Source organism: Malaclemys terrapin, chromosome 8 (assembly GCF_027887155.1).
Source record: "Malaclemys terrapin pileata isolate rMalTer1 chromosome 8, rMalTer1.hap1, whole genome shotgun sequence".
Taxonomy (NCBI): Eukaryota; Metazoa; Chordata; order Testudines; family Emydidae; genus Malaclemys; species Malaclemys terrapin.
This window is the reverse complement of record NC_071512.1, coordinates 7,362,919-7,387,297: the sequence shown is the minus strand read 5'-3', so window position 1 is coordinate 7,387,297 and position 24,379 is coordinate 7,362,919. Positions and strand designations below refer to the sequence as shown.

General features: G+C 42.9%; 1 protein-coding gene across 1 annotated transcript in view; it reads right to left on the bottom strand.

The window, feature by feature from the left end:
* The window catches only part of MGAT4B (alpha-1,3-mannosyl-glycoprotein 4-beta-N-acetylglucosaminyltransferase B), a 92,458-nt gene extending 68,079 nt beyond the window's left edge, over window positions 1–24,379 (bottom strand). The window contains exon 1 of the mRNA XM_054037010.1: window positions 24,092–24,379. Within this exon, the coding sequence (XP_053892985.1) occupies window positions 24,092–24,188 (97 nt within the window). The 5' untranslated portion in view covers window positions 24,189–24,379. The remainder of the gene's footprint in view (window positions 1–24,091) is intronic.

Sequence of the window (24,379 nt, the reverse complement as noted above, 5' to 3'; positions counted from 1 at the left end):
CGGATAGTGCTCTCAGTTACAATCACATAAACCTAACGGTAACTTTATTGACTTTAATGGAATTGCTCAGGATTTATATTGATGTAACTGACAGCAAGATATGTCCCCACTAAAAGACTACTAAGGTTTCATGAAAAGCTTTAATATTCCACTAAAAGACAATTCTGCCTCTCTTTTCATATTACCTGTAGTGTTCTCTTAATAAAGGGATCATTATTTCCCCACCCGAAATCAAATCCTCTAATGTAAGAACAGGTTGTAATCTTACCCTTATACAGCGTTTTTCATCTTGAAGAATCCCCAAATGCTTTACAAATGTTATACACAGAGATCACTTCACTTATCAGTGAAGTCCAGCCACATCTAGGTTTGGAAAGTGGCAGGTGTTTTACAGAGCACAGCAACACTACCCAGCAAGTTAGAGCAGTTTAGGAGAAAAGAATACTATATCCAACAAAGTGCTGGAGGAAATTTAGGCAGGCAGAAATTGCCCATGAGGGAAGGAATTGAAAATTGGAGGGAAAAGAAAAATAGAAACTTCTATTTTCATGGTGAGCTGGGGGAAAGGTCATCCGTTCTGCTCTGTTTAGCATCTCATGAGAGTTGATTTCACCCACTATCCCGTGCCTCACCCCACTCTCCAGTCATCAATGACTTCACCCATTTCCCTTTCTTGGCTACGCTTCCAGTCAATTCTAGAAGTTTCCTGATAAGTCTAGTAGGCCTAATAAGAACCTTGCTACCTCATTACTTTCCTTTTAACTTTTTAGAATGAAGTTTGTATTCAGAGTGAAATTACAGCCCTGTGCTTCTAGCATCTAAAGTCTTTCAAATACTGTTATGCTCATGTAAGTACTCCAGGATGACAAAGATATTCAAAAGAATGAAAAAAAAACTTTAAGCAGCCCAGGGAAAACCTCTGGTTCATTAAGATATAAAAACCAAGAACAAAGAACTGAGCAACACACATTTTGCTCTGATGATGCAAAACTTAAGATGTGTGCATCATTGCAGCAAAGTCCAGTGGAGAGGGCACTGGAATGGAAGTTGGCAAATCTAAGTTTTATTTCCAGTTCAGTCACAGATCTGCTACATTTCCTTGGTCACAGAACATCTCCTCTCTCTGCCTCTGTTTCCCCTTCCAAACCTTGTCAGTCTTATTTACAGTATTTAGATTGGAAACTTTTCAGGGTTGAGACTTACTTTTTTAACACTGTGTGTACCTACAACTCTTAACACAATAGGGCACTCGTTGTTAGTTACTGTGATACACGAATAATAAGGCTGCTATCTTTGGTTCTGATGTTTTAAGGAGAATGAACTGCAAAAGATAGAGAGTCTTGATTAAGAAATCCCTCATATAGAGTGTTTACACTTAGGTTCCAGCAGTAAACACTGTCCAGTTGACCTTAACTGCCATGAAGGACTACAGGGTCATCATCTTACCTGACCATTGAAGATTATCACCAACACCTTGAACTGCATCTGGAAGTTAACAAGTAGCCAATACAAAGACTCATCCTGGACCAAACCACTCAGGAGCCGGGCAGGTAGCTGTGCTAGGTGGAGCTACTATGCTCTACAGTAGAACCTCAGAGTTACGAACACCAGAGTTACGAACTGACCAGTCAACCACACCTCATTTGGAACCGGAAGTGCACAATCAGGCAGCAGCAAAAAACACCACAAAACACAAGCAAATACAGTGCAGTAGTTTGTTAAATATAAACTACTTACAAATAAAAGGAAAGCAGCATTTTTCTTCTGCATAGTACAGTTTCAAAGCTGTATTAAGTCAATGTTCAGTTGTAAACTTTTGAAAGATCAACCATCATGTTTGTTCAGAGTTACAAACAACCTCCATTCCCAAGGTGTTCGTAACTCTGAGGTTCTCTGTAGATAGATTTCAAAGGTAGCCCTAAGTAGAAAATATTATAACTGTCTAGGCTGCTAACTCAAGACTGTTGAAGAGAAACTGTTAAGTAATTTAGGGTCAAAACGTAAGCTTTGCTTAAAGATTTACAACACAGTATTAAAAGATACACTGGAATTTCTTTTTAATTAAATGAAGTTTAAACAAAGTTTGCTTAGATTTAAAACAATCCCCTTCAATGTTAGTATCTCAACACCGCAGGTACTGTGCATGTGCTGGAATCCACAATGCGAAACTGACTAGCCTAATACCAGCTGTTCAACAGAGAATTCATAAGGCAGACCACAAGAATGGTGAGAAATGCATTTTTAAAAAAATCGTTTTTAATACTATACACGAAGTTAACAGATATGCTTTTGTGGACAGGGACTGTGGCTCTCTGTTTGGAAAGCACTTACATTTTAGATGCAGTCACAATCTAAATAATTACATAAAAAACTAGATTAACAGAATGTTAAGATTACGAAGTCAAGCAGTCAGAAGTTTGGAAATGGCAGAACTAAGGCTGCTTGTGCCTGTGCATTATGATACAGTCTGTAGTTGCACCATCACATATTGTTTAGTCCACAGGACTCCAGCCTCATTCATTGCACTGGGTGGATGGAACTCTCTGATGAGCAGCTACTCAATATTTTATTTCATCCTCATTGTTCAGCGAGCAGTCTCATCCCTTATTTTCTGCACACTATTCAAACCCTCCTCTGAATACTGAATTTTTAAATTCTTCATAGTCTCTTCTATGATGCTCATCACTGTAGTAGCTGAGCGCTTTGCAAATATTAATGAATTTTGGGTGCCCCATTTGAGATGCCGATTGTCTGATTTTTCAGAGAATTTAGCATTTTATAAGATACTACTGATTCAGAAAATAGCTCTCACGGATTCAGCTGGACTTGTGAGTGATTAGCACTTCAGCGAATCAGACTATAGCTGTCTCAAGACTGACGCCCAGAAAATGAAGAACATACAGTTAGCGTCAATCTGCAAAAAGTTTAGGTGACTTGCCCAGCTTGACATAGGAACTCTATGGCAGGTATACAATCCTGTTCTCTAGGGCAACATTCAAATGCCTTAACTACAATTCCCTGCCTCATTCCTACTCACCTTCCAGCTTCAGCAATAAATCAAGCAGGAGTCCTACAGACAACAGTCCCATCAACTACACAACCCTGATTAATTCTCTGAGCACAGTCCACCCTGCGCAATAAATGAGGCAGGGGTCCTTTGGAAAAAATGTGATTATGTAATTAAAGAGTGTTCACATACCTTAAAATTACAAGCAGCTCTTCAATCACAAGTTTTTACTTTTTTTTTTTTTTTTTTTTTTTTTTTAAATCACAGCAATCAAAGATACAAAGAAGGTTTCCAAAACTGGCCTATATGAAATCCACATCATCTAATTTTAATCTCCTGTAGAAAAGAGGACTAGGATAGAGATACCTTCCATCTCTGACTACTCACCGCCAAATCTTTGAGCAATACACCAATAGTGCCAAAAATGTAACCTCAACTCTACAGATCAATTGCTTTATCTGAGTAATTGTTTGTTCAACCTTTGTTCAGACAAGGAAGAAACAAACATTGACTCAAATACTTTGGCTTTGCATGACCCATCCTCAATACAAAGACAAGACATAGATGACAAGAACATATTCAGATTCATTGGGATCAACAATCAGGAGTAATGCAGATGGTCACCAAGGAAAGAGATACAGATCCTGAAGGGAAAATACCCCATTTTAGAAAAAAGTAACCAGTTAGATCCTGAAAATATCTTGACTGCTTTAGCTTTCTATAATCCTGAAAGTTGTGTCAAAGCAAGAGCAACCTACTAGAAGGCCACAAGTTAATGCAGCTGAGATAATTATTTGGATCCCTCTTTATCCTATTAGTGAGTTTCATCCATGCCCTGGAATACTATAAGCGGATTCCTCAACTATTATTTGCCCTCTGTTGTTTCAATCCCAATTGGAATTACCTTTATACTCTGGTATCAAGAAAAGATTACACACTTGCCAAGACTAGCTGTAGTGCCCTCTTTTCTGAGATTCCTTTACCACCTGGCAAACCAAAGTGCTGAATGGAATCTGAAAATAAAGTATCACTAACCTAGATTCTGACCCTTCAGGTGAGTCATGAATAAATTTTTCTATTCTTATTTGTAATGAGGTCCACAGATCCATGACGCTGGGATTTTTATAGCAGTATCCATTCAGGGGGAGATCTATATACAGATACTATGTTCAGATGCAAAAAGGGATAACCCTTTCCTAATAATGTTTGAGATGCTACAGCAAGGAGCACCCATCTGCTGAAGGCAGCATCAGATGACGACTGGATGTTCAGCTTTAGAATTTTGAAGGTAGTATGTTCAGATGTCTGCTTTACTGATTTTCTCGTATAAGGCATATAATCTTTCTGACCCCTTAGGCTGACATGGCTCTGTGGGAGTGAGCTGTGATATTGGAAGATGGAGTTAGGCTTTTTGACTTGTGTCAGACAATATCTCTGAGCCACAGGGAAACGGAGGATTTCAAACTCTTTTTTTCCCTTGGACACTGGATAAAGCACAAATAAAGCATTTTCTATCTGACCTGAGCTGGGTGGTGAATATACATTTTGAGGGCTCTGCAGACATCCCAAGTAGGACATCCCAAGCAAGACATCCCACAATTTCTCTTTGGGACTGGACAGAAGGATGGAAGAATAGTTTCCTGTGCTCTGTGGAAGCTGGAGTTAATCTTGAGTATGAAGGCAGGGTCAATTCTGAGTATCACTTTAGCATTATGGAACAGGCAGTATGGACGTTCCAGGAAAAGAGCTCCCAACACAAACACCCTGTGAACAGACCTGATTTCCCACCACCACCACCAAAAAAAAAAAGCACCATTTAACAGTTAGAAAGTAATGAGGCATCCTCACGAGTGGTTCAAATGGAGGGCCTGTTATGGCAGATAAGTTCCCATAAAAGAAATGTATGCATGTTGGTTGGGAGGATATAGAAGAGAAGCTGCTCTCATAAGAAAAATGCTGCATTATCTGGGCAAGATAAAATTCATTCTTGTCTACTGCACAAAGGATGCTAGACAAAGCAGCTTCGTGACCTTTGAGAGTCTGAACTGCCAGGCCTAACCTGAGTCCATTTTGAAGATATTCAAGAATTGGTGATATCATTGCAGATGGGGCGGGCGGGGGGGGGGGGGTAAAACCCTTGTCCTGGCACTAATGTTTACAGCTCAACCAGGCCTCTGAATATGCTGAGTTAGTAGATTCATTTCCGGAAGCTAAAACTGTGGCTATTACCTTTCTGAATAACCTCTTCGGTTTAAGAGGCTATGTTCAAAACAAGGCAGCTAGGCTCAGACTATCTGGATTTTGATGCATGGTTGGTCCTTGTAATATAATAGCTCTTCTAGCGGGAAAGCAGATGGAGGTCTTTGCACCCTGTCAAGGAGATCAGAGAACCCAGGCCTCCTTGGCCAGAACGGGATTCAAGAATTACGAGTGCTGCTTCTCTCCTGACCTTCTCCAGCATTCTGGTGAGGAGAGGAAATGGGAGGGAAGACTAAGAGTCCATTTTGGCCATCTTTGCAACAAGGAATCTGTTGCATTGCCTTTGCGATCCCACCAGCAAGAGAGTAACATTGACACTGTGGGATTCAGGTGAAACACCTTTTTGTGTACTTCCCATTCTGGATGATCTAACTTTTGCCTGCTAAGCCAATCAGCCCTAACATTGAATTTTGCTTTGGATGTGAAGGGTGAAAATTGACTACAGATTCTCCTTTATCCAAGTCATCAGAAGGTGGGTTTCTCTTTGAAGGACTGCAGATCTTGTTCTCTATGTCTGTTGACATATGACACAGCTGAGGTGTTGTCTGTCATGATCAGCACTTGAAGTCAGTCAAAGCTCTGCTCCCGTATCTGGCCAATGTAAGCATTCTGTTACGATGACGTAGTAAAATCACCATAGAGCCATGATCGACCTACTTTGATATACACAGTACGTGTATAACACTACATGACCTGTGTTGATCTTAACAGTCCTCTAGTCACTGTCCCATAATGCCCCCAGTCTCCACAATAGTGACTGCTCTGGTCACAAATTTGAGCTCCACTGCCTATGGGTCACAGAGACCAGAAAGCCCCCCCCCTTTAAAAATGCCATGTGTTTTTTAAATGCCTGCTCCTGATTGCCCACCTCCCTCCTCACTTTTGTTGTTTGTGTCCAACAACCATGCTGGCTCCACACAAATTGTTACTATCCCACAAAACACTGAGAAAATACCCAAAAGGGCATTGCGCCAGATGGCAGCACGTGGCACATCGGGATACCTACGATGGTGCACCACACTATTTACATCAAAGCAAGTCTCCTGGTAAGTGTGCACCATCCTGATCCAAGAAGCCAAGTATGCACACGCACAACCGATATACAAAATTCAGCAGCTGTATGCAGAGACAGCTTGAATCACCAGATGTTTGTAGCATAGATATGTTCTGAGCCGTCTCTGCCATGCTGCACTCTGCATCAGTGAGCAGGGAGCAGAGAGAGTCCCAGCAACTGACGAGAAAGGGAATTCTCTCTGCCAATAAAAGCAGACCCTGACAGCCTGGAGATTTCAAGTCTTTTTCTTCTCCTCTTGTTTTTCTTTTTTAAAATTTGATCTGCAGCAGGGAGGTGCTGATCAACATTCCTACAGCTGGAGAGGGAACAAAATCTAGCGGTTTCTCCAGAGGTAAAGCCTCTGATTTACAAGTCTGGTTTGCCTTCAAGGCTGTATAAAGCAGAGTGCTCAACATCATAGATCTATGGACCTCATTCCGAATAAGAAAGTGATAACACCAAGATAATTCAACAGTCAACAAAATCTCCTGCTTCAGAGCCTAAGAGATCTGTAGCGACCAGGAAGAGATTCCTCATCCAACCACCTTAACACACAAATGACTAGGTCTCTAGTACAGAGAGTAATGGTCATCCCAGGTACTGGCCTCTGCGTGAGACGGTATGTTCATTCTGTTATCCTAATGACAGATAGCATCTTGCTATGGCTATGCACTGCAGGAAAAACTAGAGGGCAAAACTAAAGTAAGGGTAATAGTGAGGAAAGTATTCCTGAACAGGAAAAAAAAAAATCTCTCTTTTTCTCCATCAGAGTTATTAGAAACTTGAGAAGTTATGTATGAGACCTCATATTAACAAGCACAAGTCCTTAACAGATATGCTTTACAGCTCTGCAACTGTTTCCATGGGAGAGCTGTCTTACATAGCTGTATTTACACCAAGTTATAAAGACAGGAGATCTAGTGATAGCTGGTGCCAGTTCTCTTAACTCCCAGTGAAGGATTTTCCGTTTCTCATCTTCCCCCAAAGCAAGATATGTCACTACTCTAATACACTTCTTTGATAACATACAAATATTGCAGAAGATTTCTCCTCCCTCCAGATAAAGATGCTGCTTCACAACCACCACATATCTGCAGTCCATTTCACAGATTTACCCCATGAGTCTCAACCAGCAAACGATTCTTCAAAGGACAAAAGGTGGAACATTAAAAAAAACCAAACACACCAATTAATCAGCATTTTATTCCCCCTCTTATTTTGGTTGTATAGAATCTAGCCATTCCTACTGATAAAAACGTTAGAAAATATGTTTTTTAATCGTGGCCGCAGGGCTTTTTATTGGTCTATAATTTTGTGTTCAGTTTTAAGATGAAGATACCAGCAATGGTTGTTATTCTCGCAAGACATAAGAGCTTTTTAAGATGCCAAATATTCACAAGTAACTAGTTCTAACAGATGCAGTACAGCTTCCATTCTGTCACGAAAACACACTAACATACCTGTAAAATAAGTAAGTGGAATTTGATCTCTTAAATCATTATTTTCAAAACTAGCAAATAATTACCAAGTCCATAGGTGACCTTATCAATAGCCAAGGTAAAAAGATTGTTTAATCACAAAATAAACACAAGACAGTTAATGCTTGCCATGCACATGCCAAATAAGCTAAACACTTCTAGTGACTCTAGATATTTTAGCAACTCACTGGAGAGGTACTTTTAAAAGTAATAAATGAATCTAAGAAGACAGCAGGCAGGGCAAAACCAGATATTAATGGTACACAAACTGACCTATAAGCAGTGAACCCAAAGCCCATATTCTTGTTATGTTCCCTCCCTATACAACACACTCAACCCTCATCAGCTTTTGCCTATTATCACACTCAGCCAGAATGGCTACTTCATGCAAGTTTACTGGAACAATAAAGCAGACAAGATTTTAAAGATACAAACCAAGAAGTTTGCACTTCCAAATTTTTTTCTAAATAGATATTTTACTTTACTCTGTTAATCCTGTTTCCAGATATCTGCAAATGTATCTGCCATTAGCACCAAATGACTTCTCCTGTCATTTGCTGGAAGTGCTATTCCCTCGCCCCCGCTATTTACCTCAGCCACAATCGTCGAGTTATAGGAAACCCTACTCCTCAGAGCCACCTGTCATTCCATAAGCTGGGATGTAGTACCAGCACCCCACACTCCTTGCCCCAGCTTCATCGTGTCCATAGAGACCCCCTGCTCTTCACTGACATCAGAGCTTTCTCACAAAGGCAGACTCAATCAGATGAGCTGCTGTAGAGGTTTGCTCAAAGTTATTAACGTATTCAGTATCAGATGTAACTAGCCATCTGTGCACTGAAGCAACATTAAGTGCAGATACTTGGTTAAACAGGATGAGAGCTACTATAGTCCTACTCTACCATTGATCAGGAGTGTCCATCTCTGATGAGAATCCCTTGACTGAGTTACGTTATTTATTTGTATCGCAGTAGGGCTCCATTTTGCTGGGCCCTGTACAAAGAGAGTCCCAGACATGAGAAGATTACATTCTAAATGTAAGACAAGAGACAAAAAGTGAATACAGGCAGTTGGACTGGTTTTGGCGCATCAACCGTTCCACTGCACTGCATAGTCCCTGCGTCAGCTGTTGATGTTCCTCACCACTGTGGCATTGAGGGTGCATAGCTGATACTACGCAATGACTTAAACACCCATAAAGAGGATGAGTCAACTGGATTCAGGATTTCACAGCTACCGCAACGGCTATCCCAAGAGGTTGATAGCTTCGCTCTTGTTTGAGCATTTGGGTCGGGACTGGAGTCACAGATTGGACAATGTATATTCACGTCACAAACAGGCTGTTGCCTCCTTCAGTTTAAGGGTGAGGAGCACTCATCAGTTGAAGCAATTGACCTGTTCTGTTAGACTGCCCTAGGAAACTAATGGACCCTGAATGTTTCCAGAGGGATCTGAGAAATGCTGTTGCCCTGCCAGCAGCCTCTTGATCAATAGTTTGGTGGAATTTTAGAATGCTCTTTGTACTCATCCATTGATAAGGTGCCCACATCCCCGCCCATGCATGCTCCACTTCCCCCTTTCCTGGCTTGAGCCTCAAAAGAGCATCTTAATTTATGGATGGCCGATGACAATTGAAACATGAAGGAAGACTGCTGAAGTACTGGGGACAGAAATCTCAGAGCAAAGCTGACTGAGACAAAGTCTTGCACTACAGTTCTGCAGGAGGCACAGAAATGCTTAACTGACTCCCCCTGCAGCATCTGCAGAGACTCAATCAGCAACTTTGTTTTGAGGCTGGCACACAGCACAGACAGCAAGGATTGGCTATGCGTGGTGGCCAAATCGAGTTCCTCCCATTGGGAAGAGGTTTCTTCTGATTTTGCAGATAAGTCGCACTTGTTCCTGAAGAGTCTTCTGCTTCCATGGGGACAGAGGGAAATATTTTAAGGGGACCAGTGTCATCTTTGCCTGAATCTTATCTATTGTCACTCACTAAGTACAGAGAGTGTTGTACACATTTTACCAGCCTGCACTTGGGAACCCTCATGTCCTTCCTGGCTGCTGAAGAATCATGGGGAAAAACTGGGCCCATTGCTGGAGGAGTCTAGGAGTACATATCTACTGCAGTTGGTTGTGTAATTTCCAGCTCGGGTAGAGGTACACATGCTAGCTTTGATCAAGTGAGTGGGCTACAAAATAGCAGTGGAGGTGTAACAGCATGGGCAGTGGCACGGGCCAGCTGTCCAAATCTTATCTAGGATCTCGCACCAAACTGTACTCAGACAGCTAGTTCATGCTGCCACCTGACCCACCATGGTTACACTGCTAGTTTTAGCATACTAGCTCAAAGCTAGCATATATACATCTACTTGAGCTGGAAATTACAGCTCCAGCTGAAGGATAGATGTACCCTGAGTGGAATCTAGGCTTCAAATTCATCACAAACTTATTAGCTGGAAGAGGAGATTAAGTAATGCTCTGGGCACTCTTCAGCTAGACGGAGCTCTTGTAAACAGTCTAGAAAGCAATCCTAACGCCCTTCCCTTTCCCAGAAACATAAAGGCTGGGATTAGTGTCACTCTTGGGCAGTGTTCCATCCTCACACTGTTTTTGGTATGACTTATGGGCTAACAGGTTTACTTCGCTATTAAGTGTCTGGTAAAGTTTCCAAAGTGGGTGAGTAGATGAGAGTGGGTGGGATGATGAGAGCGGGAAAGATTACTGTAATAAATTCCAACAAAATAGATTAATTTTGTGGCGCAGAAGTGGGACAAAAAGAGAAACAGAGGGAAGGAGATGGCAGGGGGAGTACAAGGATGGAGGGAGAGAGAAGGAAAGAGGAAACAGATACCAAAGACAGCTCCGGAAATGATACACTATGATCTGTGGCAGGAAAATGAGTAGCGTTGAGGCAGGAAAAGGATGGAGATCAAACAAAAGCAAGGAAGTTCAAGTAAGCAGGAACAGTCACACAGATGCTGGCAAAAATACTGTTGAGATTTCACCAATATATTAGCTGAGTAGTTTGACAAGTACTTTTATACGTGGTGTTCACGCAGCTCTATGACAGAGTCAAATACTGCTCCGCAAATACATGTGACAAACACAGAATAAGATATTAAAGAAATATGTTTTCTGCTATTAATAGTACGTAATACATCTTTAAAACTGTAATAGAGTCAATGACAAATGTTACATTCAATACATTGTACAATTGCTTTATTCTTTAAAACTGCAGGGAGCGTAGCTTTTGGGGAGCAGGGGATTGTAGTACTGGTCTGTTTCACGCTCTTGAGTACGAGTCAGGAAAATTTTCCAAGCCACATACATGGGTATTGAGAGGACAAGCTGATATTGGTACAGCGCTATGTATGCGCTAGGTCAGGGGTGGGCAAGCTTTTTGGCCTGAGGGCCACATCTGGGTATGGAAATTGTATGGCGGACCATGAATGCTCATGCAATTAACAATTCATGTTCAAACAGGGACAACACACGTTTGTTTCAAAATCCACACTATTAAAATAATTCTGTTGAACAATGCACTGTTAGAAAATTACATTACTGGGCTGTTTGTTGATTTTACCACACAATGTTGCTCCTGTCTGAACACAAATTGTATATTAGCCTGGATTGGTCGGGCATCAGCTTCCAGTCATTGGAACTCATTGAGATTCACCAGCCCCTTGCCCTCAGAAATCTCCTCCCATGTAGGTCGCAACAACCCACAATCAAGACGCCTCTGGGTGCTAGGAAAGTCACCTAAGCCAACAAATAGCAAGCACCTAGGCCTGCACATTCCAGGCTCTGATTTTATAGACCTCTATCATATCCCCCCTTAGTCACCTCTTTTCCAAGCTGAAAAGTCCCAGTCTTATTAATCTCTCCTCTATACCCCAATCATTTTTGTTGCCCTTTTCTGCACCTTTTCCAATTCCAATATATCTCTTTTTGAGATGGGGCGACCACATCTGCACGCAGTATTCAAGGTGAGGGCGTACCATGGATTTATATAGAGGCAATATGATATTTTCTGTCTTATCATCTATCCCTTTCTTGAGGATTCCCAAGCACAAGACTCAACTGCAGGAGGAAGCAGGAGAAGTAGTGACATAATAAAGCTAACAGAAAATGACTACTTAAGTAGATTTTTTTTTTCTATGGACATTCTCGCTTCAAGTCTGAGGCCTGGTCATTTAAAAACAAATCAAACTGACCTTTTTAATAAAAAGTGTTGTCCTTGTCAAATACAAAAACCCCAATGAGGCAGAAAATAAACTGCATTTGCCTCTATTAAAAAAGAAATTGGAACAGGAATCTATAATACATAGTTTTGGGGTTTTTTTAATTTAGGAGTTGTGTTTGGTAACTTCTGGGCACCCTTGTCTCTTTAACAACACAGCTAACCTTCCACCCCCATCTTTGTTTATTTTAACAGTTTCCATAATCTTTTAATCTGATCAGTAACTTCTGCCTATGTAGCAACCTTATTGCCCCTCACCAAGCCCAGCTGACCTAGTGGACTTCTATTTATTAAAAAGTTAAATCCAAAACTAACTGACCTTAACAAATAATAGCAGCTTAAAAAAAAAAAATTAAAACCTTGGTTTTCCAATACCTCCACATACGTAGCATGTCACCAAGGGATACCATCAAAGAAACTTGCAGTCGACTGCAAATGGAACTCAAAGAGGTAAGCAGCTGTTTTTGATGCTACACCTGTAATAAAGCTTCCTGCTCCAATGTTTTGGTGTCTGCTCAGACACCAAATTCAGAAATGAGCTTTCTAGAATACCCCAGAGTTTGTTTACCCTTGAATTTAAAACACGCTAACCGACTCTCACATTTACCTCACCAGAAATAACATCAATGGTGAAAAAATATTTGGCCAGTTACTACTTAAGGATTAAAGTTTAGCATTTTAAAGCAAAAGAATACTCAACATGTTCGCAATGCAACTGTTTAGGCTGCTGCCCAATATTTAACTTCACTTGTTTTCCTGTAATGGAAAGAAGTGTATGAACAGGTTACATCTTTCTTTGGGTACGTCTTCACTTACCAGAGGGTCCGGCGGCAGGCAATCGATGTTCTGGGATTGATTTATCACGTCTGGTTAAGACGCGATAAATCGATCCCGGAAGTGCTCTCCGTCGACGCCGGTACTCCAGCTCCGCGAGAGGAGTACGCGACATCAATGGGGGAGCCTCCCTGCCGTGTCTGGACCCGCGGTAAGTTCGGACTAAGGTACTTCGAATTCAGCTACGTGATTAACGAAGCTGAATTTGCGTACCTTAGTCCGAAGTGGGGGCTTAGTGGGGACCAGGCCTTTGTGTAGTAGTTCTGCCAAATTGGTGTTTTGATTTACCTAATGATTTTCTTCCCCATTCCAAAAATAACTTTGCAGTTCCGGTCCTTTTGTAACCTCTAAGATTCAGAGCTAGAATCTCTCATCTTAACGTGTAAAAAGTGGTGCATTTTCTTATCATATTCACTCCCCATGGAAGAAAAAAATACCCACACATACTGTTTCCTTTTACTTCTAATTCAACAGAGTTGGAGGATAGGGTGTTGATTTGGAAAAAGAAGGAAAGTGGGAGGTTGCATCAAATTTTCAAAACTTCGTATTAGTGACATCATTACTGGGTTGAGAATGTGGTTTGTGATCACTTATACTTACAACACATTTTCTTCTAAAAGCCATCTGTGTAGTACCACATTGGCCAATGGTTCCCAAAGTCCATGCCTATGGAGAAGTTCGCTAGATATGAAGGTGGGACCACTATAAACAGATCTCTCCCACCCCACCTCTAATTAAAATTATCTTTGTGATCCGCCAATGCCAGCTTCTAAAGGGGAAAATTCACCACACTTCCTTGCGCTCTGGTATTCTTCATGGCATTATGCTGCACATACCTCCACAGCATGAATTATTAGCTATTCATCCATCTACAATAAAAATCCACAACTTGTAATGGGATGTGTCTTCACATTTGTACCATTCTTCCTTCCCTGTCTGAGCAGTCTCTTCTGTGATGGAAACTGCGGAGTGTGGGGGAAAATCGCCAACCCTATAATTAGCTCTCTTCTCCTTCCCAGTATCAGGTGTACACTTTACACAATATGCAAGGAAGGTGGTAGGAGAAGAAGCCTTTCAAAACATTGTCTGTTCACAGGAAGAGAAGGGGGATGACAGAGTATATAAAAGATTCTGAAAAAAATACTGCAGAAAAAGAGGAACTGAGTAATCTTATAACAAGCTTTACGTTACTTATCATCCTTTCCCACATCCTCCCCACTCCCATGTTCCTTCTCATTGCTTATTACACCACCTGCTGCATCTCATCTTAGGCCAGGTTTACACTCAAAAGTTAAGTCGAATGTCACTCAGGGATGTGAAAAATCCACACCCCCTGAGTGATGTAGTTAAGCTGACCTAACTCCTGGTGTAGACAGCATTAGGTTGATGGAAGAATTCCTCTATCAACCTAGCTACTGCCTCTCAGAGAAGTGGATTAACGATGCCGACAGAAGAACCCCTCCTGTCGCTGGAGTGAGCGTCTACACTGAAGAACTGTAACTGTAGCCTTTCAAGTGTAGACAAGGGGGGAAGGATAGCTCAGTGGTTTGAGCATTGGCCTGCTAAACCCAGGGTTGAGAGTTCAATCCTTGAAGGGGCTATTTAGGGAACTGGGGTAAAAATCTGTCTGGGGATTGGTCCTGCTTTGAGCAGGGGGTTGGACTAGATGACTTCCTGAGGTCCCTTCCAACCCTAATAAAAAAAAAAAGCCCTTAAAACTCTTTCAGGCCCCCCTCCCCCCCCCCCAAGAACCACTGTACTGCAAATTCTAAGTTATACCACAGAATTGGTATTTGCCATATTTTCCTTACCTAAGTATTTAGATTAACTGAGGCTACGTCTTCGCTGGGGGGTCGATTTAAGATATGCAAATACAGCTACGCAAATAACGTAGCTGAATTCAACGTATCCGAACCGACTTACCCCGCTGTGAGGACGGCAGCAAATCGACCTCCGCGGCTCCACCATCGACAGCACTTACTCCTACCTGCGCTGGTGGAGTACAAGCGTCTATTCGGGGATCGATTGTCACGTCCCGATGAGACACGATGATTCGATCCCCGAGAGATCGATTTCTACCCGCCGATTCAGGTGGGTAGTGAAGACTTAGCCTGAAGGTTTTACTATAAAGAGAATTGGTGCAAAGGTTAAAAAAGTCACTTTGTAATGAACTGAGGTAAATTCAATGGACAATCAAAAGTCTATCTGCAGTAATGTACTGACAAGGTGGATTCGTTTAAATTAAGGTGATTTAAAACACCACGTGGAAAGCCTCGATTTAAATCACTCATTTTAATCAACTTTCCATTTATACTTCAGTTATCTTTTAAAGAGGTGTATTTTCACTGCTTAATAGCCAAAACATGCTGATTTACAACTAATGAGCCTTTACACTAGATTTGGTGCATCTTTTTGCTACGTAGGAAGGTACACTAGGACTATATACATTTGTTTAAGCAATTATATATCATAATATTTTCAGATTCCTATTAATTGCTGCTTTTTAGTATGTTAGAAAATAGTGACTGAGATATTGCTTATTTACTAGATAACTTTTTTGCTTATGATTTGTGTCAAGCTGCATTAGAATGGTAACTGGATTTTAATTAAACACACAAAACAGGATATAAAATTTATTTTATTAAACAAATCAACCAAATATTTTAGATACATAAACTTCTCTTATTAAAATATGTTTCACATTTACAATTAAATGATTTATTAAACAGAGGGATTAACTATAGTCAGTGAACTAAACTGATGATTTCAGTTCAGCCCGGGGAAAATATTTAAATATGTGTAAGTGAAAGTGACTGGAGTGTAAGTTCCTACTCACCTAATTCTCTTAAAAATGAGTCTCCGAAGTTACTTGGCGTGACTGTTGTGACATATTTATAAAGCAGTGACCTCAAAAGTTTGATGTTTTTCTCCTGATTCTTTCTTTATATAAAACAGCAGCCTTTAATGCAAAGTCTTTGATAGAGGCTCATGGATTCACCACATTTATTTTGTATTTAAATGTTTTAAGAGATTATAATAAATTTAGGCCTTAACATATTTTCTATTAAATTCAGATTTCATTTTGAACAGATTTTTTAAAAGAAAAAAAACCTATGATTTAAATAAAATCAAAGAATCCAATTTAAATTAAAAATCCAATTTCCTTGATTTTTTTTTAAATCAATTTTCATCCACTCTGCCCACTAGTAGTTACATTTTGGGATAGAACATTTACCAGGTTTTATTACTAAAGCAGTTAGTTCACAGCTCTGCAGACTTCAAAGCCTTCTACAGATGACTGGTAGCGTTACTTTAATGTAAAACAAATCCATTGTTTGCTAGCTGAAACCAAGTAAATAATCAATGTATGTTCAGATATAAGCATAAATCAATGTTTTCTTTTAAATGAATCCAACTGAATCAAATGAATGAGAAATTGGCCCACTCATAGTATACAACGGGGTAGGCAATCTATGGCATATGAGCTGATTTTCAATGGCACTCACACTGCCTGGGTCCTGGCCACGGTCCGGGGGGCTCTGCATTTTAATTTAATTTTAAATGAATCTTCTTAAACATTTTAAAAACCTTATTTACTTTACATACAACAATACTTTAGTTATATATTACAGACTTCTAGAAAGAGACCTTCTGAAAACGTTAAAACGAAACCTTAAATTACCGTGAATAAATGAAGACTTGGCACACCACTTCTGAAAGGTTGCCGACTCCTGGTATACAAGTACAGGGAAAATACTAAATATATCTTGGTCAGTTTATCACCTCCTTTCTGTATGTTATGACCTTTCCATCTTAGACACATTTCTGGTCCCTATCATCACAGTATTTGAGTGCCTCAATATTTGTCCTCACAATACCCCTGTGAGATAGCACTGCCCTATTTTCCCTTTTACAGATAGAGAACTGAGGCACAGAGATACTAAGTGACTTATCCAGAAAATGTGTGACAGAGCAGGGAATTCAATACAGGTACTCTAATCATTGGACCATCCTTCCTTGCCCCCAAAATTCTCAAGCTCGTGAGAATATCACTATAGGAGTAATAGCTGTATCTATAATTCATACAAAAAGGTGTAAATGAAGTACAAACAAGAATGTCCAACTTAAAAACAAAACAAAACACAAGTTACAGAAGTATAGCTGACCCCAAACAGAGAGGGATCCATTCTGATAAGTGTGTGTGAACACCATAATATTGCACATAGTAGTGTTGTAGCCATGCTGGTCACAGGATATTAGAGAGACAAGGTGGCTGAGATATTTTTACCGGACCAACTTCTGTTAGTGGGAGAGAGAAGCTTTTGAGCTTACAAAAAGTTTCTTCAGGTCTTCTCAGACTGCAATGTGTCAGTCTGAGGCAAAGTCTCATCAAATTGTATGCAAAACAATTTGCAAATCCTGCTGCATTCAAGCCATCAATCACACGAGTTATGATAAGCAACATACCGTGCAAGAGATGGTTGTCAGATCTGGTCACGTACAGCTTGTTTGTCACACATTTGAATAATATCCTTCTACATTCTGCAGTCTCCAGGAAGGAGTTGGCCTCTAGTAGATAATCAGTATGGATCTGGCTCTCTGGGACTTTAGAACCAGGCTTTTGTGTTGCCATTGTTGTTCTGTGGAACCATTTACATTGGTGAATTCTTAGGCTTTGTCTACACCAGTTTCAAGTGGGATAAAACTATACCCGTAAGAGTCTTAATTTACCCTGTCTACATTGGGGGTTGCACTGGTGCAGCTACACCTGTGACTGGCCAACAATGCTCTGTGACCCTGTGACCGCACTCCTATCCCTGTTATTTCATTAGTTGTCCCCCGAAATCAGTTGGTTTCCAGGTCCTGTAGATCCTCCCCTTAGGCTGGGGGAGGGGAGATGTCCTTCAGCAGTGGACGGACTTCCGCCCGCCCACTTCCCGGAACCCAATAGGTAAACTGCACCAGGGAAATCTCAGGACCGGGCGCCTCTCCATGGACCGGTTATTGAGAAACACTGCCTTAGGGGACACTATGATCAAGACCACTCAAAATAATCGCAATTATTAACCATAGATATATTATTAAATAAAGGAAAAGAAAATATTAAACACCACAAATGACCAAACACAAATGATAAACTTCCTACTTGCATTACAATCTCTTCTACATGTCTCTCTATAGTGTATTTTTAACAAATGTACTCTTCTCTCCGTAAATTGAGACCAAAATATATTCTTTTCCAAAATTATTGTGAATCCATTCTTGAGTATAGCCTTACATAAATAAGAAGGTTTACAGATGGGCAAAAGAGCTTTGTTTCAGGGCAGGTGAACTGTTGGTTATTAATAACCACCAGCTAGTTTATAGTTGGCAAAGTAAGCAATCTTACTATATCTTAGGCAAACAGGAGAAAATATTTAAATCAGTTACTAGAAGAAGCCTTTTAAGGAGTTGTCTTGAGACAGGCCAATTAACCAACACTAAAAATCTTAAATCCAATTAAATCCCACTACTTCTCTGATTACCAATATTTAGCCCCCGTCTCCTCTCCAGGAATATATGGTCTAACCACCTAGGGACTAACAGGAAAAACTGTTAGTCTTTTAAGTTATTTCTGTATTTCAATATTCCAACAAAATCATTACAAGAATTTTAAATCTAAGCACCTGGCACCCTCTTAGTTAACTTCCTCTCACCAATCCACATTGAAGTGGTGGGAAGGATTACTTGGATTGTTTTCTTCTTGCGTCTTCTCTGATTTTCTTATCTGTCTGAGGCAGCTTACCTGTAGAGATGGACAGGATGAGTTGTGGAGTGCTTGCTGTGAATGTGGGGTGCTCATTTCAGAGTCTTTTATACCCTTCTCCTTATTTTCATTAAATTATAGGAAAACACACCTCTTTCATGCTTGTTTAGATTCAAGTTGGTTGCTGTCATTCTTATAATTAGCTCCATACCTTCGGGATTGTCTCAATGACACTTTCAGCTCCTGAATATGCAGTTGGTTTAATTAATATGCAACATTTCTTTAACTGCCTTTGTTCTTCTTGTGGCAGGAAAGATTCAGATAAACTTGAAACAATATCTCAGAAAATGGACTGAATAAGAAAGATTTAAAAACAACCTTTCCAAGTTATCAGAGTTTTACAGGAAATTAAATACTGTTTTCAAAATGTCCAAACACTCCTGTTTTTCATACAAGAGGTTTTACCTCTCAAAACCATCTTAAAATTAAATACTGTAACTCTTAGAACGTATTTAGCTTCAGTTGTTGACTCTATGGTTATACCTGCACTGCAATGTAAACCCAGAGTTAGTAGAACTTGAGTTAGCAGAACCTGGGATTGTTAACTAAATCTTGAGTATCTACACTCATTTGCAACCCCAAGTTAGGAATTGTTGAATCCCAACCTGGGGCTCCAGCACCTACACTACATTATGCAGACCTGAGTCCAGCCACCCATATCCCAGACTTCCTACCTTCCTCCCAAAATGTGGCCACTCTAGCCTTTCGTTCCTGGTGCAGTGAGAGAAAACTTGACTGTCCACCAAACTTGACTATCCAGAGGACAAAGAAAGACAGTCCATGGGATCGTGGGATATTTTTGGGTTTTGGCAGACTCACAGAGCAAGAATGCAGTGGGGCTGCGCCTACACTGCAAAACAACAGGGCTTGGTTCCCAGCTTGACTCAGGCTCAGACCTTCCACTCCTGTGGACTCCTGGGACCTAGGGTCCGAGCCCTGGGTTAGCACGATTTGTGTGTAGATGAAGGGGTATTAGGCTTGAACCTGAGTTCAAACTCTTGGCTTACACTGCAGTGTACACACACCCTACATCAGTGGTTTTCAAACTTGTTTTTCTGGCGATCCAGCTGAAGAAAATTGTTGATGCCTGCGACCCAACGGAGCTGGGGATGAGGGGTTTGGGAGAGGCTCAGGGCTGGGGCAGAGGGTTGGGGTACAGGGGTGAGGGCTGTGGGGTGGGGCCAGGGATGAGGGGTTTGGGGTGCAGGAAGGGGCTCCGGGTTTGGGGTAGGGCTCAGGCAGGGGATTGGGGTGTGGGGCTGGGGCGTGGGCTTACCTCCGGCGGCTCCCCGTCAGCAGCGCAGCCGGGGTGCAGAGGAAGGCTTCCCGCCTGTCCTGGCGTCACGGACTGTGCTGTGCCCCAGAAGCGGCCAGCAGTAGGTCCGGCTCCTAGGCAGAGATGCGTAAGCAGCTCCGCGTGGCTCCCGCCTGCAGGCACCGCCCCCCAGCTCCCACTGACCGGTGCCCGGAGCCAGTGCTTGGGGCAGGTGCAGTGCACGGAGCCCTATGGCCCCCCGCCTAGGGGCCAGACCTGCTGCTCAATATTTTATTTCATCCTCATTGTTCAGCGAGCAGTCCCGTCTCTTATTTTCTGCACACTATTCAAACCCTCCTCTGAATACTGAATTTTTAAATTCTTCATAGTCTCTTCTATGATGCTCATCACTGTAGCCTCTGAGTGCTTTGCAAATATTAATGAATTTTAGGTGCCCAATTTGAGATGCCAATTCAGGATGGTCCTTTGTTGCAGCAGTGCTTTGAGGATCCTCAAAGCGCTGCCGCGGCAAAGGACCGTCCTTAAAGCGCTGCCGCCTTTAACATCGCTGCCCCTTCCCGCCCGGTCGGCAGCCCTGCTTGTAGAGTCCGTACCGGTAGAGCCGCCGACAGGGGAGGCAAAAGGGGCAGGGACATTAAAGCACTACCACGGCAGCGCTTTAAGGATGGTCCTTTGCCGCGGCAGTGCTTTAACGTTTCTGCGCCCCCTCTCCCAGTCAGCGGGGGCAGGGGGACACAGCAACATTAAAGCACTGCCACAGCAAAGGACCCTGCAGCGCTTTAATGTCCCTGCCCCTTTTGCCCCCACCCCCCACAGCCTCCAACGGGTGCGGGGGGGCAAAGGGAGCAGTTGCTCTGGGGCCAATTTAAAAGGGCCTGGGGCTCCAGATGCTGCTGCCACTAGTGCAGCAGCAGCATCCGTAGCCCTGGGCCCTTTAAATCAACACTGGAGTCCTGGGCAGCACGGGCCAGGGGGCCTGGAAGGGCTGGCTGGGGGATGCTGGCCCCCAGCCCCGCCCCTTCTGCCAGAGGCCCGCCCCTTCCGGGGGCCGGACGCTCTCCCCCGGCCCATACCGGTAAGTGTCCTGACTTATTTTCACCCCTGGCTTTACCATTTTGTAATGTGATTAGCTAAGCGTGTAATTTTATATTTCTAAACATTCTAGCTACAGTAGAACCTCAGAGTTATGAGCACGTCGGGAATGGAGGTTCTTCATAACTCTAAAATGTTTGTTAATTCTGAACAAAACGTTATGGTTGTTCTTTCAAAAGTTTACAACTGAACACTGATTGAATACACCTTTGAAACTTTACTATGCAGAAGAAAAATGCTGTTTTTAACCATCTTAATTTAAATTAAACAAGCACAGAAACAGTTTCTTTACCCACTCAAAACAGTTGGAGTCTGTTTTCTCAAAAACCAGTGGGAGAACACTTTAACCTGTCTGGTCATTCAATGACAGACCTGCGGGTGGCTATTTTACAACAGAAAAGCTTCAAAAACAGACTCCAAGGAGAAACTGCTGAACTCGAATTGATATGCAAATTAGACACAATCAATTTAGATTTGAATAAAGACTGGGAATGACTGAGCCATTACAAACATTTAATCTATCTCCCCATGTAAGTATTCTCACACTTCTTATCAACCTGTCTGTACTGGGCTATCTTGATTATTACTTCAAAAGTTTTTTTTTCCTCTTACTTAATTGGCCTCTCAGAGTTGGTAAGACAACTCCCACCTGTTCATGCTCTCTGTATGTATGTATATATATCTCCTCAATATATGTTCCATTCTATGCATCCGAAAAAGTGGGATGTAGCCCACGAAAGCTTATGCTCAGATAAATTTGTTAGTCTCTAAGGTGCCACAAGTACTCCTGTTCTTTTTGCGGATACAGACTAACACGGCTGCTACTCTGAAACCTACATTTGACTGGAGCTGTAAATCAACAATGTATTACCTGACTGGATTTTAAAACAATCTGAAATATGTGTTCAAAGAGCAAGTGAATAGGGTGTTAATTTTGAAACCTAGTGATGACAATGTGTCTAATACTGTTAACTATTTCACTGCTGATCATTTTAGCAAACATTCAGCTAGTGTGCTTCTCCCAAACTGCTTCCCGCACCTTTCCACATGCCAAAAGCTACAGATGTCTCTTTTCCATTTCCAAAGTCTCCAGCTTCCCCCCACCCCCAATCATTTAAACAATACAGTTACGTGTTCTCAATGCAAATTTCAGCACACTTGACAATTAAATATTTAAGGGAAGGGTAAAATAAATTTTATTTGATATATTAAATAACACAGGGATTACAGTACTAGTTTTATTATTCATTTAAATATTTAACTCAATACAAAACTCCTTTTTTAAATTTTCTGCAGCTGCTGCAGTATCTACAGTCTGCTGCACTGGAGTGCTGTGAAACTCAAGGGCCTTGCCACAGAATTTAGGTCATGCTTGCCACAGAGCATATAGAGCCTGGGTAAAGATGTCTTCATTTGTTCATCCATGTCCTGACCAACAGGCACTTGCTTTACATCACTCTGCAAAGACTCCTCTCATCAAATCAGCTCCACAGAGCTCTGCATCCACTTTCCTCAGCCAGTGAATTGTGGCCATGATGGGGAGCAGAGGGGTTTGAAAGAGGGGTCAGCCATGACTGAAAAATACTTACATGCTACAACAAAAAAGAAATCCGCACACCAGCCAACCCACAGATGGACACACTCAGAACTCAGAAATAAAGCAGATCAGGATGATGACAAGGTAACAAGGCACAGGAAAAATCCAGTCTCCAGCCAAGGCTACTCAGGAATGAGAAAATTAAGTACAGCCTATGATAACGGGTTCTCAGCGAGTTCAGGAAGCTATCAGTTTACCAGACTAAGAACTTGGCTGTACCGAGCATTAACTGCTGCTTGTCATTCAGTATGTGGGATCTAACCCCAAACAGGAGCTTTTGCTACTCGAAACACCAGTCTTATCCTTACAGGTCAGAGCACACATAAACAATGGGAAGTTCACAATGGGGAAGAACAAGAGTCTAGTTCAGAGACTCATCACTAAGGTGGGGAGGAAGGGGAACCTAGAGCAGGGGTTCTCAACCTTTTTCTTTCTGAGGCCCCCCCAACATGCTATTTAAAAAGCTAAGTTGCTCCTGCTTCAGCGTCAGCCCCGAGTGGCAGGGCTCGAGGCCCCGGGCTTCAGCCCAATACAGTGGAGCTTCAGCTTTCTGCCCTGGGCCCCAGCAAGTGTAATGCTGGCCCCGCTTGGCAGACCCCCTGAAACCAGCTCACGGCCCCCCAGCAGGCCCTGGACCCCTGGCTGAGAACCACTGACCTAGGGTACCAGTTTAAAAAGCCTGAATTATCATTGGTTGGGGAGCACTGGCTCATGGAATGCCCCTTTAGAGCTCAATTCTGGGCTGTGGAATTGGTTGCAAAGGGAGAATAAACTTCAGGCTGAAGAAGGAATCCCTAGAGAGGAAAGCATCGTGGAGTGTGTCTGTAGACAACACTGTATCTGGGGGATGCCTGGGTACCCCGAGGGGGGCGGAAAGGGAACTTCATATTCTGCAGCAGAAAGAAGAGGACAGGCACAGCTGAACACAGAGGGGGTAAAAGGAAGGCTGGCAGCTCCAGAGAGCTATTCATTGCCCAGGTCCCTCTTGCCTTTCTGCCTGCCCCATACCCCAAGTACTGGGAGAGGGATCTAGGATGCCTAGCCTGGAGAAAGGGAATACTTGTCAGCCCCTTACTCCAGCGGAGGAGAATGGGTGGTCGGGGGGCGGGAGAGATCCTTAGCCATCCCCTGATTGCAGAAGAGGGCTTGCAAGGGGCTGGCTGCCTTAGGAGGAGTAAGGGGGGGAACCCCAGTACTGGGTGCCAGGCTGGAGGGGCAGGAGCTTGGGGAGGGTGCCCAGGCTTAGTGCCTGGCCGGTAGCTCGGGGGCTGGGTGCCCAGAGAGTGGCGGGGGCGGGCTCAGCTCTGGGGCAGGGTCTGCGGTCACGGAAGGCCCGGCCAACGGGTGCAAGGCGGGGGAGCCGCGGGAGGGACCCCTCCAGGAGAGCGGGGTCCCTGGCGATGCCCGGCCGGGAGGGAGGGAGCCGGCGGGGACCGGCCGCCCCTTACCTTTATGCCCGCTGAAGGCCCCGTACCAGGAGAGCGAGAGCAGGGCGCAGAGGCAGCCGAGCAGCAGGGTGAGGAAGGTGCCATTGCGGAGCCTCATCTCCTCCTCCGCGGCGGCGGGGGAGGCCGCATGTCCCGGGCGCGGCGCGGCCTCAGCCTCCCGGGCCCCGGCCCCGGCGAGGAGCGGAGGCGGCGGGGGCAGCCGCGGTGGGCGGGAGGGACTCGCCTCCTCCTCCGCCTTCGCCCGCTGCCCTCATGCACTGGCCGCGCCCGACCGGGCCGCCAGCTCCA